General features: G+C 52.1%; 1 protein-coding gene across 2 annotated transcripts in view; it reads right to left on the reverse strand.

The window, feature by feature from the left end:
- Positions 1 to 1,811: 1,811 nt before the first annotated feature.
- The window catches only part of SRGAP3 (SLIT-ROBO Rho GTPase activating protein 3), an 82,986-nt gene continuing 68,108 nt past the window's right edge, over positions 1,812 to 16,689 (reverse strand). The window contains exons 12-22 of one of the 2 annotated variants that reach the window (XM_039558902.1): positions 15,852 to 15,882; positions 15,145 to 15,205; positions 14,666 to 14,743; positions 13,515 to 13,649; positions 12,076 to 12,181; positions 11,582 to 11,809; positions 10,550 to 10,629; positions 8,383 to 8,563; positions 7,681 to 7,830; positions 6,902 to 7,229; positions 1,812 to 5,798 (exon numbers count right to left, since the gene is read on the reverse strand). In XM_039558902.1, the coding sequence (XP_039414836.1) occupies positions 5,382 to 5,798; positions 6,902 to 7,229; positions 7,681 to 7,830; positions 8,383 to 8,563; positions 10,550 to 10,629; positions 11,582 to 11,809; positions 12,076 to 12,181; positions 13,515 to 13,649; positions 14,666 to 14,743; positions 15,145 to 15,205; positions 15,852 to 15,882 (1,795 nt within the window). In that variant the 3' untranslated portion in view covers positions 1,812 to 5,381. The remainder of the gene's footprint in view (positions 5,799 to 6,901; positions 7,230 to 7,680; positions 7,831 to 8,382; positions 8,564 to 10,549; positions 10,630 to 11,581; positions 11,810 to 12,075; positions 12,182 to 13,514; positions 13,650 to 14,665; positions 14,744 to 15,144; positions 15,206 to 15,851; positions 15,883 to 16,689) is intronic. The other variant, XM_039558901.1, reaches the window with a different exon arrangement.

Genomic DNA, 16,689 nt, shown 5'->3' on the forward strand with positions numbered 1-16,689 from the left:
CATGTTCCCAGGTTGCAGTATCACCTGCTTTGTGGTGACACTTCCCCATCCTGCTGCTCCCACACTGGGCCACGGGACAGCCTCTGCCTCAGAGATTGCTGACAAAGGCTGGAACCTTGCTGTCTGCAAGAGGTACATTAGCCCCTGGTGAGCCCACCCAAAACTAGCCTGAACAAACCTGACTTACAAAGCTGCCTGTAACTTCAGCCCAGGAGCTGAATCCCAACCTCCCATCTAGAGCCACAGCAGCCCACACCCCAGCCCCGAGGTCAGCTCCTGCATGGGGCCAAGGGACAAAGGGCACAGCTCCCATGGTCCATTTACCACCCCAGCTGTGGAACTTAAAGCCTCACTGTCAGAAGAGAGGACGAACAGCTTCACACGAGCCTGGATTAGGAGTACTGCAGAACAGGGACTTTTTAATTGAAACTATTATTGGTAACAGTGACATTAACTGTCAGGCAAAGGTTTCATTTGGCTCATTGCCAGTGTTGGTGTGGGGACCTTCTCAGCTAGAGGTGAGCCTGCCTGGGAGCATTTTGGATGCAGGACAGACCCTTGATGAACCCAGCAGTGCAGGTTCATTGGGAAAGCTGTTTAATTGCATTGTTTTACTGAACCTGGTGATAAATCTCATGGGTTAGAGGTGCAGTGCAGCAAGGTGCTGCTTGGCGAGCGCAGAGCCCTGGTGAGGTGTGACCAGCTCGGCTGGCAAGGCAGTGACTGCCGAGAGGGCTGACAGAGCTGGGCAGGACGGTGCTGCCTGGGCACCTCCGTGGCAGGATACTGGATACACAGTGGGGCCGAGCTGAGCACCGAGCACACTGCCATGGACAAGGTCCTCCTGTGCTTCCTGTGGTTCTCATGTCACTGAGCTGGCTCTAATTGATTCCGTAAAAGCCAAGGTAGACAGTCCCAAGGCCCATGGTGCCTGCTGGGGACCCACCGCCACTGCAGGAAGGGGCTTGGTTTGTCCCCTTGGCCGTGCTACCCCCTCACTGCTATGCTCCTTCCCTTTGGGAGGAGATCACTCTTGTCCCATTTGCCACACAGCAAGCACTAAATAATCTCTGCTTAAAGCTCATTTTGACATCTGCTTTCATCTGCCCTCATTTGTGCGCTGCGGGCACAGTCCCCTTCCCAGAGCAGAATGTGATGTGTCCCCTGTGGCAGGGCAGGGGGCTCCCCCCATGGATACAAATATGCAGCTAGCAAGAATTTCTCTTGCTTCTTTCCAGTGCCGTGAGATATTTTTCTCTCTCACGGAAGATATTAGCAGAGTTCTATAAACTATGAACACCTGCGACCTTGCAAACCTTTGTTTACAGTACAGTAGAAAAATATTTCGACAATGGTTGTTTTAGGATTTTAGACAGTCACCCCAAGGGGTGGCTGATCCTCTGACCAATTAGACTATGAAGAAAAGAAGTCTATAAAAGAGTTGTAAAATAATTAACTAAATCAATCTTGCTGCACAATTCCTGCCTGCTGGATCTTTCTTCTCCTCCCTACCACTGTGGGATACCGTGACACCCCCCATGGGGGGATATCTCGGCTGGCACAGATCAGCACAGGTCCTGCCACCTCAGTGGAAATGAGCAAATCCCTTGGAGGTGCTGGGTGGGTCATTTTATTCACCTACATCCTTCTTTCCTGTGTTTGCACCATATGCCCAGAGCTGAAAGAGCCCATATGTCATCTCCATGGCCCATCCAAACACACACAAAGGCAGGTGCTGAGGATCCAGGGGATGAGGGGTGGGGAAGAAGCACAGGCAAGAGGCAGCAAGTCTTCTGAAACCACAGACAACATTTTTGAGAAAAGTTAAGCAGTTTATTCAACAGGATGAGTCCACACCCAACCAGTGGCTTCATCTACATGGCATCACCAGCACACACGAGGACCCACTCAGACACTCTAGCTGACGGCATCTCACCATACATTACAGAGACAATACCAGAGGAGGAAGAGGAGGAGGAGGATGACCGGTACAGTGGGCAGCAGCCGGCGGTTTCCCACGGCCTCCCGGCATAACCAACCCCGTCCCCACCAGACCTCGCAGCCCAGCCACGCAAAGCAAATCAGACTCGGGACATCTACTGCCGCCCCGCGAGAACCACAACACTGCTAGTTAAATAACATACCCGGGGATACAAAAACCACCTACCAGGGACTTCAGCCTAGGGAACAAAGTGCACTGTCATCGCCGCCCCGGACCAAGCGCTCGCCCCACGGAAGGGGCCGCGGTGCCGTGGCGCTGCCCCCAGCACTACCGCAGGCCCGGGGCCCAACTGCCCCGGCAGAACGGGCTGGGTGGGGCAGGCCCGCGGAGCCGAGCCCAGATCCGCGCTCGCTCTGCACAGCAGAGAAACAGCTGCCCCGTGCAGCCGCCCTGCGAGGGCTGCGCTCCTGGGGCACGAGCACACCCACCCTGGGTCCGGCGGCAGCTCGGCCGTGGGTTGTCACAGTGAAGCTCTGTGAACTCTGAAGCCCACACACAGTCTGTGCCCTCGGGGAGGTACCGTGGATCGGAGTCAGTCACTCACAAACCATGAGCAGGTTCCAGTTATAATGTTCCTACAATGTATGTGGTTCAATTTTGTGCCAAGTTTGCTTAAAGAAAAATACATTTCTTCCCTTAAATTTACAGTAGTTAAAACTACACTTGGAATACCATATTACAAAGGGGGAGTTTATTCTCCAACAAAAAGTCTTGGTTCCCTTTTCATTAAACAGAAAAATGGAAGGACTTTAAAAGCAATCACCCCCAGCACAACACAACTGCCCAGACAAACCCATGTGTGCACAGCTCCCAGGCCTGAACTCCAACCGTTTGTTTTGGTGCTCAAAAAGGCACTTAAAGATAAGAAAATAATTGTATTAAAACTCACAACAAAACAAAACAAAGGAAAACGAAAGGCAATAATTTAATAGAAAGACACTGGAACTTGTACCGTATGGTCAAAAGCAAGAAGGGAGGAAATAAAACCCTGAATGAAGATGGGTTTGCTCTCAAGTCATCTCAGAAAGCATATAAAAAACAGAAAACTGGCAAAGTGAACGTTCTCCAGGAACTAAATGGAAACAAAAGTAATAATTACTGGCAATGGATACACAGCACTCGTGCCAAATGGATCCTTCCCTCTCCCAGCACAAGGTCCGTGACCAGCCCAGCCTGACTGAACATCTGCGCCAGGCCGGGCAGTGGCCAGGGCTGTGACAGGAAAGGGGGATGATGGAGAAATAAACACCAACATGAACCAATTGTGGTCATTACAAACGCCAAGGACGTTCACAGACAAGCACACACACCATCTGCCCTGCCAGTGTGACAGGGAGGGACATGGGCAGAGCTGCTCCCCACGGGCTCTGCGAAGGGTGCCGGCGGCTTCGCTTCCCTTCGGAATTACTATTATTATTACTGGGTTTATTTTTACATCGAGCTACCTACTAAGTGCAAAGATTTGTTGAGTGGCATCGGCTTTTATCTAATTTTAGCCTATCTTTGTACAGTTTACAGGTTAACAGTTACTTTCGAGCAGTTAAGCAAGTATAGCAATATATACAGGGCTGGCAGAGCGGGGTGTGAGGGGACACGTGCGATGGGCACGGGACAGGCGCCAGCCGGTCCCAACGGTCCGCGGTGTCAACTCCGTGCCCGGTGCACAGAGGTGCAGGTGTGGAGGTACAGATATGGGGGTGCAGCTGTGAAAGTACAAGCATGGAGGTACAGGTACAGAGGTACAGGTGTGCATGTACAGGTGGTCTTGCGTGAGTGTGAGCTCCCCAGCCGAGGAGACACGAGCCACTGCAGGACTGACGGGCTCTGCCACCCTGCTCAACACCTCCACTGCCTTCTGGAAGTCAGGCTGCTTCTCCTGCAGAGCTGGGGTCCACAGCAGTGCTGGAGAGAGGAGGAAGATGAAGTGGGGGGACAAAGCAAAACCCCAGGCAGGGTAGGTGGCCGCTGGGTGAGTCAGGAGGGCTTGTAGGCATCTTCGCCCAGGCACAGACAGAGCAGCAGGATCAGAGATGGCAGGGAGGAAGGATGAATGTTAAGGAGCCATTAGTACATGACCATGGGGAAGTGCCAAATCAAACCATGGGGCATTGCGTGGAAATCTGTACAAGGAAAAGCTGCAGGAGAAGCACAGAGCATCTTGGATTCAGTGCTTACAGAGGAGTCTGGATCATCAGAGAGGACCATGCAATGCCCAGCCTTCTGCATATTTTTTTCTCTGGGTAAAACAAAATGCAGATTCCATTGCATAAACTCAAATGGTTGTATTACATGGTACAGTACAAAAAGTGCAAAGTATAACCCATCAGATCAGTTTTGCATCTGACGCGGTCAAATACGGCTCATGCTTCTCATGCAGGACAACCACTCTGACCCGAGACCCCTCCTCGCTGCTCAGGCCGGACTGTCGTGAGAGCATTGGGTTGGGTTTTGATTAAAAAAAAAAAAACAGAAAAAGCGCATGGGGAAAGGGAGATGAAGAATCTCCAAACTCTGTAAATTACTCCATGCTTTACCACAGGTTTGGTCACTAGTCCTTGTTCACTCTGAAAACTTGCAGAGAAGCAGTGTTCCACGGTCCCGGTGCAGCACAGTGTCCTCCTCCTGGCGCAAGGGTGATGGCACACACCTCACTCTGTCCCCACTCATGACACTCACTTCACTCCATCCCACTCATGGCACACACCTTGCTTTGTCCCTGCTGCCCAGGGCATCATGGGCACATGAAGACATCTGAGGATTCAGGATTGGAAAGACTCTAGCTGGCCAGACACACAAGGTAATTTATGGATTTCCAGCTCTTCTCCACAGCCCAGCAGTGAACAGACCCCACTGTATGCCCATCCGTTTTTTTTTTTTTCAACACCAAGAAGTACAGAAAATAAATTCCAGGATGGCCTTGTATTGCTTGACGCACAGCTGCTGCAGTGTGGACTTCCATGTGTGCACAGAGAGCCTTGGAAACCCAGACCAACCCACTGTCTCAAGAGAGGACATTTCAGAGCCAGTTTCTGAGGTAAATCTACTGTTTTAAGAAGTCACTGAACTTTGTACACTTTGTTTTTAATATATACTTCTACATTGAGCATGTTCTCCAGTGCCAACACGTAGACCTGCCGTCTCCTCCTGCTGTAGGACTGCAAGCTCGGGAAGTGTTTCTGCATGGATGGGGTGTGTGCACACCTATGTACATACACACACACGTATGTACAGCACCAGGCCAAGGCCACACACGTTTCCTTTCACAGAGGCTCCCCGCAGCAAGGCTCTGAGCCCTGCTCCTGCAGCGAGGCTTCGCCGCACCCGCCCCGCTCCCACCGTCCGGGTGCCGGCTCTCCTGCCGCAGTCCCCGTGTCCCACCCTACATGGTGCCCGATTTATCTGCCGAGCTGCTGGGGAAGAGCTTCTCGGTGGGGGTGACGGCGGGGCTGCCCACCCCCGAGCTGCTGCTGCTGCTGGAGCGGTGCTGCACCACTGGCCGCACCGGCCGCATCGGCGGCGGCCGCAGCTGCGCCCCAGCCAGCCGGGCCGACAGCGCCGGCTTGAAGGTGGTCATCATCTCGGTGGTGGAGCTGCTGCTGCGCCGCATGGCCGCGTCGGGGTCCCGGATCAGGATGGTGTGCAGGGGGCTGGCCGGCTCCGAGTTGGCAGCGCCCACCGGGGGGTTCTTCATGGGCTCTAGTGTGTCCAGCACCACGTCAGGGGCCTGCTTGGCCGTGTTCTGCCTCTCCAGCTCCCGCAGCTCGTTCAGCGCTGTGCTCATGGTCTTCTCGATGTCCTGTGAATGCCAAAGGAATGTCTGCACTGTGCCACAGCATCACCTGCTCTTCTGCACCCCACCCCACAGTCCTGGCATGCCTGTCTGCAGAGAGGGTTTCTGACCTAAGAGCCCCCAGGGAAAACAGGAGCTTTGGGAGAAGGTGTGAAGCCCAAATTGGCCACACAAAGGTACCCGGTGTTCCCCAGGTCAGCAGGAGCTTGATCACTAGCTCCAAAGGGCGTAAATCCTGAGCACCAGGAGTGATGGGGTGAGCACCAGCCTGCCCACACAGCTCCCCCTCAGCACTGAGGCTGGCTTTTCCCCACAAAAGAGGCCCTGCAGCCTCCATTGGATGCATGGGGCCTCTGCTGTCCCTGTGCCCACAGGACATTGGCACGTGGCGGGGACACGCACAGGGATGTTTATGGAGTGAGTGGCACGACAGCAGCTTGCCATGGATATACGAGGCAGCAACAAGGCCTGAGGCAGCTGAGGAGAGATTGGCTCCAGCCCCTCACCGCCCACCCACCTCCAGCCTCCACAGTCTGTCCACAGGGATCCCCCGGAAGGTGAACGCAGTTCAACCAGAAGTGCCCATGCACAGAGAACTAGCTACACTGCCTATGGCTACAGTGCTGGGGTCTCCTGCACAAATGGAGAGGCCCTAGTTTGGATTTACTTAAATTCACCTTAATTTAATTAAGGCCACTAACTCAGCAAGACCATGGGAGAAGTAACTTAAGGCACCAGAGTCAAGTGCTGAAAAGTCACTCTAGTTAATGCTGTCCTGGTGTAGACAAGTCCTTATTTTATAACACCTACAAAATGCTCGCTGAGCCTCAGGTAAAGTTCAGCTGAAGGGAAATAATTATCAAGTTAGCTCCAATTCATTCTATTAAGCTGCTCAGATGATGAGTGAAAATATTCCCAAGCCCAGCAGCCCCACAGGCTTCAAGATGAAAATTTACATCAGCTGGGGGAGCATCTTTTACAACAACAACCCAATGCAGTTGGGTAACAGCTGTGACAGCAGCACCGTGACAGTGTCTGAGGTGAAGGGGCTCTGGGCACTCCCTAGTGAGTTCCCCTTCAGCCTCTTGGTCCTTTCCCACCCCTCTTACCTCAGCAAGAGCTTCTGCTTCCAGAGATTTCTGATCCCCAAGACTGCTGTGCCGGGTGGATCCACAGGTCGATCTCAGTGGGTGGCTGTCAGCCAGGGCCTTCCTGTCTGGGAAATTGATGCTGCCGGCGCTGCCAAACGTCGCCATCCTGCGCTTCTCAGGACTCTCGATCCTGCCCCTGTTGAGGGGGATCTTGTGGGGGCTGCTGGGGCAGGCTGCTGCTCGAGGAGGGGTGTCTATGCCAGGCCCCATCCCTCGGGGCGGGCTGTGGGTGTCCCCGCCGCTGCGGCGCCGGGGGATGGCCGCACCATCAGACCTCAGTCGCACTCTGCAAAGAATCCAGCACAATAGCAGGTCAGCGTCTGCCAGCCTGACCGTGGCTGGCCACATGCTGCAAGAAAATTGTTCAGCTCAAACCAAACTCGAGCCTTCCAGCTTCAGAAGACTCAAGCAAGGGGGAAGACAAATATTTTAGCTAGTACCAAGAAAGGGACAGCATCAAATCGTAAGAGTAGTTTGGATTGCAAGGGACCTCAAAGGTCATCTTGTTTCAACCCCCTGCCATGGGCAGGGACACCTTCCACTAGAACAGGCTGCTTAGGGCCCCCCTCTGTACATGTTAAATCCCCACTAGCAGTGCACATGAAACCCCCTCCATTACTCATATTATCCTGCAGTGCTTACTAGAGCCTTCCCTCTCGTCCTGCCCTACCCCACACACCGACTGTCCACACCTGTGACAGCAACCACTTCCATGATCACAGGAAAATGAGAGTTACCTGCCCATCACTCCCCCAAAGCCATAGTCCATGATATGATCTGTTGGCGACTGGATGTCATTCTTGGAGGAGGCTTTATCATCCAGCAGTGGCCCGCTGCTCGCCTCGCTGTCTGCCTTCTGGCTCAGGCTGTCGGAGAACGCATCATCCCTAGGGAAAGGAGACCACATCAGGGACAGGGCTGTGCCCCAGGGAGCCAGGGCCCAGATGCCACGTGAATCCAAACATCACCACTCCAGCAGCTCCCACTTTGTTAACAAGGAGCTGGACCAAGGCCACAACTTCACTGGGAGCTTGGAAACAGTGCACATCTTCCTCCACATCCCCTGCCACATCCCCTGTGTACTTATAATAGAAGCAGCACCTGCAAAGGGCCCTGGGATCTGCCCACAGGCCAGGTGAGCACCAAACTATCCAGGTCAATGCTCACAGGGGGAAGGCCAGTGGTAAGCCTGGGTCACATCACTTCGAGGAGTCCATGAGAGATGGGGTCCAGGTACACTGAGGTACAGTGTTTAGTACTTGTCTTTATCAGCCCGAATGAGAAAAAAATGGAGCCAATACATGGACAGGGAGAAGTGAACAGGCCCAGATTTCTCACCAAAGTCATTAAACCTCAGCAAAACTGACTGATTATTTTAGGTGACTGAAGTGGACCTTGTGCAAGTATAGGATTTTAACAACCCTCACCACTTTACTCACATGTCTTGCACCACGATGTACTGGTGGGGAATGAGCCCATCCACCCCATTGTGTCTCCCTTCCCACCAGTCTTCTGATGCCCGATGGTACAGCAGGAGTGAGGCCCCTTTCTTGAATGAGAGCTCCCGTGGAGATCGTCCAATGTAGTCAAACTTGGCTATGGCTTCGATCTGCTCCACCTCTGCACAGGAGAGAGGCACAGCAAGAGAGCAGCTCAGTTCAGCCACCACAGGGGAAGATGAACCCAAAAGAGCCATCTCACCAGAGCAGCACTGCTGCTGCTGCCCAGTGTCCCCAGAGCATCTGACACTGAGCACAGGCCTTGTTTCCAGACTGATCAATTCTTATTGTTGTTCCAGCTTTTCTGGGACCTCTCTCAGACTCACAAACCACCGGCAATTACAAACAGCTACAAACCAGATGGGGAGCAGCAGGAATCTCCCTCTGTGCGTATGGCATCCTCACCCACACTCCCATTTTCCGCCTTTGGTTACAGAACCCCATTATCCTCCAGCCTGAGATTTTGCCAAGCTGTGTCAGATGCTGTGATCAAACCCCACTTACCTTCTCTTCCCTTCCTTATTCTGGAGACAGTTTGGCCTGAATTACTGATGAACAACTAATGCCCCTTTGGGGACCCCCATGGAAATAATGATACCGGCTCCAGCCAGGCAGCTGCTCTGCACCCCACCATCTGCAGCACCTTGCCTCATTGCTACCCCACTTTTCCTAATGTGAGCTCTACCAAACACCTGTGACTCTCAAACTGGGAGCTCAGGGCCTGAAATACAGGAGGGCTGAGGCAGAACTTCACTTTGGAAGGTCATGAGCACACAGGGTTCTCTAAGCCTCTGGCCAAGGGCATCACAGCAGGAGCTGCTGGGGCACCCAGCACAGAGGAGCCTGTGAAAATGCCAATCTGTTTCCAGCTGGGGAACACTGAATCCTAAAGAAACCATTGCAACAACTGCAAAGCAGCAACAGTGTCTCTCCTCACTAACCACAGCAACCCACACTCTGCCTTGCTTGGGTGGCAGACTGCTGCCACTCCCCAGCTGCCCCTGCCACTGTCGGAGCATTATCGTGCCTTGATTATATGAGACTGGATCATTTCAATCCCCACGTGGACACTGGCAGACAGAAAAGGACAAAACAAAACAGGGCAAGCCTGCCCAGTTCCTCCAGATGTGCACATTCTGATTAAACACAGAAACTTGCTCTGCCCCATCACTGACTGTGGGCTCAGCAACCATCACTGTGTGAACCAACACTCTGCTTAGGGACCAAACCCACACGGAGAAGGGGGACACCAAAGGACATGGGAGATGCTGCATTGGACCCCTGCCCCATTCCAGCCCCACCTGGGACAGGCCAGGCCGCTTCAGCAGATTCATCTTCCCCACCTTAAGCAACCCCCACATGAGGGCAGAGTCAACAGGAAATGTTATGGAGGAGACAGAGCCAGAAGGGCTCCCACAGCCCTGACACAATGCTGGACTACCAGCAGGGAGTGTGTGCAGGGCAAGGGGGAGAGGGAATATGTAAATTCACAAAGCCGTTCCTCTGCTGTACACTTGGCACCACAGTTAATCACTCGGAAATCCCAATCGGAGCCATTAACGTGGCCACCTAAGTGTGAAATTGGCTGCACAGCAGCTCCCTTGCCTCCCTCTGCCAGGCCTGTCGGCTCCTGCCTGGAGCTGAGAGCAGGCCTGGAGCCACCCGGCCCTGCGTGCCCCTTCCCTGTGCCCGGAGCCGCCTGGCCTCACGTGCCCTTCCCTGTGCCATTCCTCCTCCCGTGGCCCCGCTTGCCAGGTGAGCCCATCCTCCTCCCCGCAGGCCTCGCAGGGCAGACGTGTTCTGCCGAGGCAGGACGCAGCCGAGGCAGCAGCAGCTGTCAGAAGCAGAAGGTGCTCAGCTCCCCAGGGCCCTCCCAACACAGCAAGCCCTGCCATGGTTCCCTGCCCCACAGCGGTGCCCGCGGCATTTCCCAAACTCCCCCTCATGGCTGGTGTTGCTGGGACACAGGAAGCACAGCGCTGCCTCCTGCTCCAGCCCAGCCCTGCCAGCAGCCAGCCTGTCCAGCCTCTATCCCGCAGTGCTCGCTGCCCTCCTGCAGGCATGGCTCTGCTGACACGGACCCAGCCCCTGCTCACACCCTGCTCACCATCATCACTGGTGTGCGGCTCTGTCCCATTGTCATGGTCCACTTCATCGATGGTGCCCGGCTCACTGTGCGGGCTGTCACTGCAAAGAAACACATCAGGCTGTCGCACAACAAATGGCACTGCTCCCAATGCACTCAGCACACCTCATGTGTTGAGGGAGATGCTGCCCAGGGAGGTGGTGGAGACCCCATCCCTGGAGGTGTACAAGAAATGACTGGACATGTCTAGGCAACAAGGTGGTGGTTTGGTCAAAGGTTAGACTCGATCTTGGAGGTCTTTTCCAAGCTAACTGATTCTGTGATTCTCTGATTCTATGATTTCAAATCACAGTGTATCTCCAAACTTGCTCTGAGAATAGCAAACACCCGCACCACGATCACCAGGCCCAGAATGTCACATTCTGTTGGCTCTTGTGTCTATTTAGTAGAGTTTGGCAAAAGTAACACAAAGTGACGCCGAGTTAAATGTCCTGTTCCCTAATTCACAGTGAGCTTTAGCATTTTATCCTCTGCTGCACCAGGAAGGATGGTGGCAAGTGACTAGTATCAGGCACAGTGAGGTCTCAGAAATGTATGAAATTTGTAGAAAATCAGCTCAAGTCTGTTATTGATCCTGGTTTGTTAAACCCAGACCTGAATGCTGGGTTAGAATTCCAGCAACAAAGGGAACTGGAAGGTTTGGGTTAACCTCAGGCTGAGGGATTTCATCCAACCAGCAAGTTATGATGGAACTATGGGACTTTACTCAAAATTCCCAGCCTAGCAGGAATTTAGATAGAATTGACCTAAAATTCTGTTTCGTTGAACATGCTTCTGTGGATCTGCAGCTCAAAAAATCTTCATCAATATTAGTATTTGCACTGGAAAAAGTTTCTTCTGATGTTTTTTACTGAGGTTTTCTAATACAAGAAAATGAAGTATCTGGTGAAACTGCCTGTTTTGACTGCTAACACTAAATCAAACGGTTCAGCGTGCAAGAGCCTCTTGGCCTGATGCAGGTGTTTGTACGCAGGAACCCTGCAGAGAGCTCACCAGTACTCCTCCCCTCCGGTCATGCACTTCTCATAGACAGGCCCTTCCAACTCTCGGTGGCTGGGGAAGATGCCCTCGTGGTGAATGATGATGGTTTTGATGACCTCATTGACATGGGCCTGGCAGGACACCGGATCCTGCCCATCAGGAATGTGCATCAGCGTGGGCCCGAAGCAGATGGCCAGGTTGTAGGGATCCATCATGTTCTCATCGCTGTACTGTGACAAGCTGCAAGCACATGTGTGAGGGAGCTGCCGTGCCGCATTCCCGCTCGCTTGGAAAACCTCCCAGCACCAACCCCCACCGGCCCGGGACGCATCGTCAGCGAGCTGCCCCCTTCCCCGGACACACAGCCACGGCCCAGCAAGGCTGGGGAAGAAGCAAAGCACAGCTCCGCATGGCAACACCAGAGAGAACTCGGGCAGCAAAGACAGGGAAGCCCGGGCAAAAGGGGTGGCAAGGAGAAGCTTGGCAAAGCAGGAAAACAGACTCACTGGTTAAGGAAAGCGAAGAGGTATCTCATGACCACGATGACAGCCCGAGGCAGAGTGACAATGATCTGCTGGATCTGGTGCACTCTCTCTGCAGGGTTCTCAATTTCTGGAACACATGGATAGAAAGCACATCCTTAAAAACCTTCTCAGGACCAGACAGCTCAGCACCAGAGGGACTTGTTCCAGATCTAGTGGCCCAGTAAGAGAGGAAAACAAACACCTGTCTCCAGAGGTCATCCATGAGTTTGGCACTAAGGTGCAGGAAGAGAATGGGGCACACTGCTCCTCCAGAGGGCAATTTGTATGTTCAGATTCAGCATAAAGAGCATATAAAGACATTTCCGTGGGTTTATTTTTAAAACAAATGTTTATGCATTATTTATTTCATTCCTCAACAACTCCTCTGTTCCTCAAAAGCCTGAGTCAATGTGGCACAGAAAACAGAGCACTGTTTTCTAGGGCAGATTTTTAAATGCGGTTTTTATTCGTGTTGCTCTTTTGGGCTATGCATTGGATCCTTCTGAGCCCTTCCACTGCTGTCTCCTACTGCTCTGAAGAGGAATTAGAAATTCCTAGGAAATAGGTTAGCTGAACCAGTGCTGAGTCAGTACTCTCAGATTTGTTGCTCTCCACTCCACAGGGGTGCATAGAGCCCGGAGCTGCCATCAGACACCTGCTCCCTCCCTTGGGAAGGGGGTGACTCGGGGCTGTCCTGCCCTAAGCTATCCCTGTGTTCTGTAGAGAGTTAATCCTGTGGCTGCTGTTCCATAGGAAGCAGAGGACAAGCACCAGAGCTTTTCTGGAGCAGGCAGATCACACAGAAGTGTTGCTCTGGCTCAAACTATGCCATTTGCTAATCACAATAAAATTCACTGACAACATGTAGCTGGGCTGCCATTTAATCAAAATTCTGAGCTAAATCCCGCCTCAGTACCAAGATGGATAGCTTTATAGTATTTAATGTGGGGAATTTTTCCATTTGATTTATCCCATTATTGCCTGCTGGGTTCTCTACTTCTTCAGTTTGGTTTTACATAAGAGGATGTTTGTTAAAACAAAACAACTAAATACAAACTGGATAAAACCCTATGACAATAGAGATCTGTTTTGACACCTAGAGGAATAAACTCTCAAAGCACTTGCCTTTCTCATTGAGCAAAATGTTCCAACTGGGCATAATTCAGGAATTAACGGGGATAACCATCACCACTGCACACATGAGGACAGCCCCATGTGGCCTCTGCAAAGTGCCTTTTGACCTGTCTATCGCCCATGTGCCTTTGAGGAACTTCCACATAAAGCCCCAGCCCTCCAAGAATAAAAGGAAAAGTCCTTCACCCTGCTTAGGCTGGGACACCAAGTGTGCAGCCTGTGTTATGTGTGTTAGTATTTCTCTCGTCCCACCCAGTTCTCCACGAAGAGCTGTCACATGTACTTACTTATAGTAGATATCAAATCTTGAAACCTTTCCTTAGGAAAGAGGGGGTTTTCCAGTCCTCGGAAATACAGCTTCAAGACTCCAGCCACTGAGTTAATGTCTCGTTCATTCTGATCATCAGCAAGGGGGTCTTCACCTGCCCAGAGAAAAGGTTTTATGTCCAGCATCAGCATCAAGCTGGACTAACACAACAAGTGGTTTTCCTCATTTAGTGGAACACCCAAAATTCCCAGGGTGCAGAAACCCTCCTCATGTGCAACGGCAATGCTGATTTTTCCTGAAAACCAGTTTTACTGGGGGATTTCAAACCTTTCCTGAGGACAAGGATGGTATTGGTTATCTCTCCTTCACAGTTTCCAGTCCAGCAAATTTACATTTACAGCACCAGCCCAGAAAGCTGAGGTGGTCTGAACGACAGCAAGTGAGAGCCTGAGAGGACAGGCTTGGCTGGAGGATACAACTACACCCCTGGAAGAGACACAGCGGTTCTGGACAGCTTTGTACTGACTCACACCTATGAAAGGCTTTCAGCGCCCCAGAAATCTGGATACTAATTCGTCTTAAATTGGATATGCAAATCCTCCAGCCTTTGACAATCCCAACACTCCCTTACCCATTGCCCCATCCACCTTCACCCTGATCCTTCCAATGCTGCTCAAGGATTAAGGGTCACTATTCCCAGCAGGACTGTCCCAGCTCCCCTCCACCCAGGACAGCAGGACTGCTTTCCCTTTCTCACCAGCCCGGCACCCTGAATGTGATTTTCTCAACAGATTCACTGGCACCTCCACAGCCAGCACTGCCACCAGGTACAGGCAGGAATGCTGTGCATCCCTTGGCAAACTGCTGCAGGAAGGATGAACAAGGATCCCCAGCAAAGTCTTTTATGACTCTTGTGTTTTTAATGACTGTGGAAAAGACATCTGCATGTACCCCTACTGCTCATACTCCTTCCCTGGGTGACTCTTTGCTATTCCCAGAGACACAACACTGAGAAACCCAGAAGGGATAAAACCTTCTCATGTCTCGTAGCAGAAAGGGATTTACACAGGCTTTACACCATGGCTAATGCAGCCAGCACACACCAACTCCCACCAAGGATCCTTGCTTGGACAGGGCATCCTGCTGTATCTGCACACCCCAGCTACACACCTCTCTCAAATGAGTTCTTGATATCGTTGACTTCCACCTGGGAGCCAGGGACTCTGAAGATGCCCTGTTGCTGGAGGCCTGGAAGAGAACAACACTTTAGGAGAGATTCCTGGAACTGTTGGGCAATACCTGCAGGTAAAAACAGCAGAACCCCGGAGTCGATGTACCAGACAGGCTTGGACCAAGCAGGGACAGCCTGCTCCATCTCACTTCTGCTCATATTCTCCAACCAAGGCCCCAGATCAGGGTGCTGAAAGAGCTCATGGCCTGAGTGAACAATTTAACCTGGGCACATGCTAGCAAAAACTCACTATTTGCCAGTCATCCAATGCTGCATTACAGCCAACACCATTGGAATTATAACCCAAGCCCATGGAGAATGGACTGCAGGCACCCCTGCGATCTGCTGGATCTCACTGCTCACTCAAGTACTTTATTCCTTGGCAGAAGGTTTCTGTGGATGTACTGAGTCTACTTACCATACAGATTGATGTAGCGGATGCAGCTTTCTACGACAAGTGGAATGGCCTGTCCCGAATCCTTCAGGAAAGGAAAGGAAAAAGAGGAAAAATTACTGGTTTATTGCTAACAAAGCATGGGAAATGCATTAAAGACTGCAAAACCAGACATTTGAAAATTAGTGCTGGGGAGTTTAGTAAGAGGACAGGCAGGGAAAGGAGGTGTTACAAACATGGAGCCATCGAAGAGCGCTGAGGATACCGTGTGCAGCCAAAAACACACAAGAAAGCTGTCACTAAGGTGTGTGAAACATTGCTGCTCCCTCTCTGGCTCAGACAAGGAACTGCCGTGAGGGATCACAGCTATTCCACCCCGAAGGTGGAATGCTGAGCTGAAATAAAACTTGTGCTACACCTGGCTGGTGGAATAAGCTTCCAGTAACACAGCTTACAACATTATTTCCACCAAAGGAAACAGCCATTGTCAGCAGGTGCTAAAAAACCGAACAAACACCACTGTGCATGGAATGAAGTGCCTGAATCTGAACCAGTGAAGAGTTCTGGCTTCTCCCCAGGCCCCTGGTGGCAGAAGCTCAAGGGGACCATGGGCCATGTCTGACAGCCCAAGTGGACACATTTCTCTTTGGGATTCTGGCTGTTTTTCCAGGACAGCACAGTGGCATCTCTGGCAATTCCCTTCATCTCACAGATAGGCCTCCAGTAAGTACCTGATTCCTCGTTCGCGCATTCCTCCTTCCTCTGAGCACACAAAAAAGCAGCAGAGTGGAAAAAAGAGAACAGATTAAGCAGGGGTAAGTTCAGTTAGAGGTAAGCATCTCCTTCGGAGGCCATGAACGCTCAAATGCAATGGCAGCTTGGCAAGGGCCAACACAGGCCTTTGGGATGTCTGCCCTCCCGCCCAAACCCCTTCGGCACGCTGCACCCCAGCCTCAGCGACCTGCAGGGACAGCCTCTCAGATTTCCTCCCTCTCTGAACCTGTGGCGTTCCCAGGAGCCTGAGGACAAGGCCAGACCTTGCCTGGAGCACAGGCAAGGCTCTGAGGGGGCACTGGGCAGCCATGGGGGCACTGGGTGACCAGGGGACAACTGGGCAGCTGCCAGTGGCCCAGCTGCCTGTGAGGCTGTACATCCCAGGGGCAGCCAGCCATCCCCTGAGGGGTCTTTGCTAGCACGGGACACTTCTGCTCAGATGGCTTTCTAGAGCAGGTAATTCCTCCTTCTCAGTGATGAACAGGCTGGGATTTAATGAGCATTACTTTTTTAAAAACCAGTTTAAGTCAGGAGTAATCACAAATCCTAACAGGATTACAGGCTTTGCCAGCAGGGCCGGTACTCTCTGTGCTGGCACTGTGTACAGACACTGCCCTGAGACTTAGGGAATAAACCCCAGCCAGATGATGCCTATTAGTCACCTAATCCAACAGTTCATCATTACTGCTTCCTACAGTGTTTTCACTGAAGCTTTCTCCAGAGCAGGATTAAACGCTGCCACTGGAATAGCATCACTGCCTTTGGAAATCCTTCCCACAGCCATTCCACAGCTAA

This window comes from Corvus cornix, chromosome 12 (assembly GCF_000738735.6).
Source record: "Corvus cornix cornix isolate S_Up_H32 chromosome 12, ASM73873v5, whole genome shotgun sequence".
In the NCBI taxonomy this organism is placed as follows: Eukaryota; Metazoa; Chordata; class Aves; order Passeriformes; family Corvidae; genus Corvus; species Corvus cornix.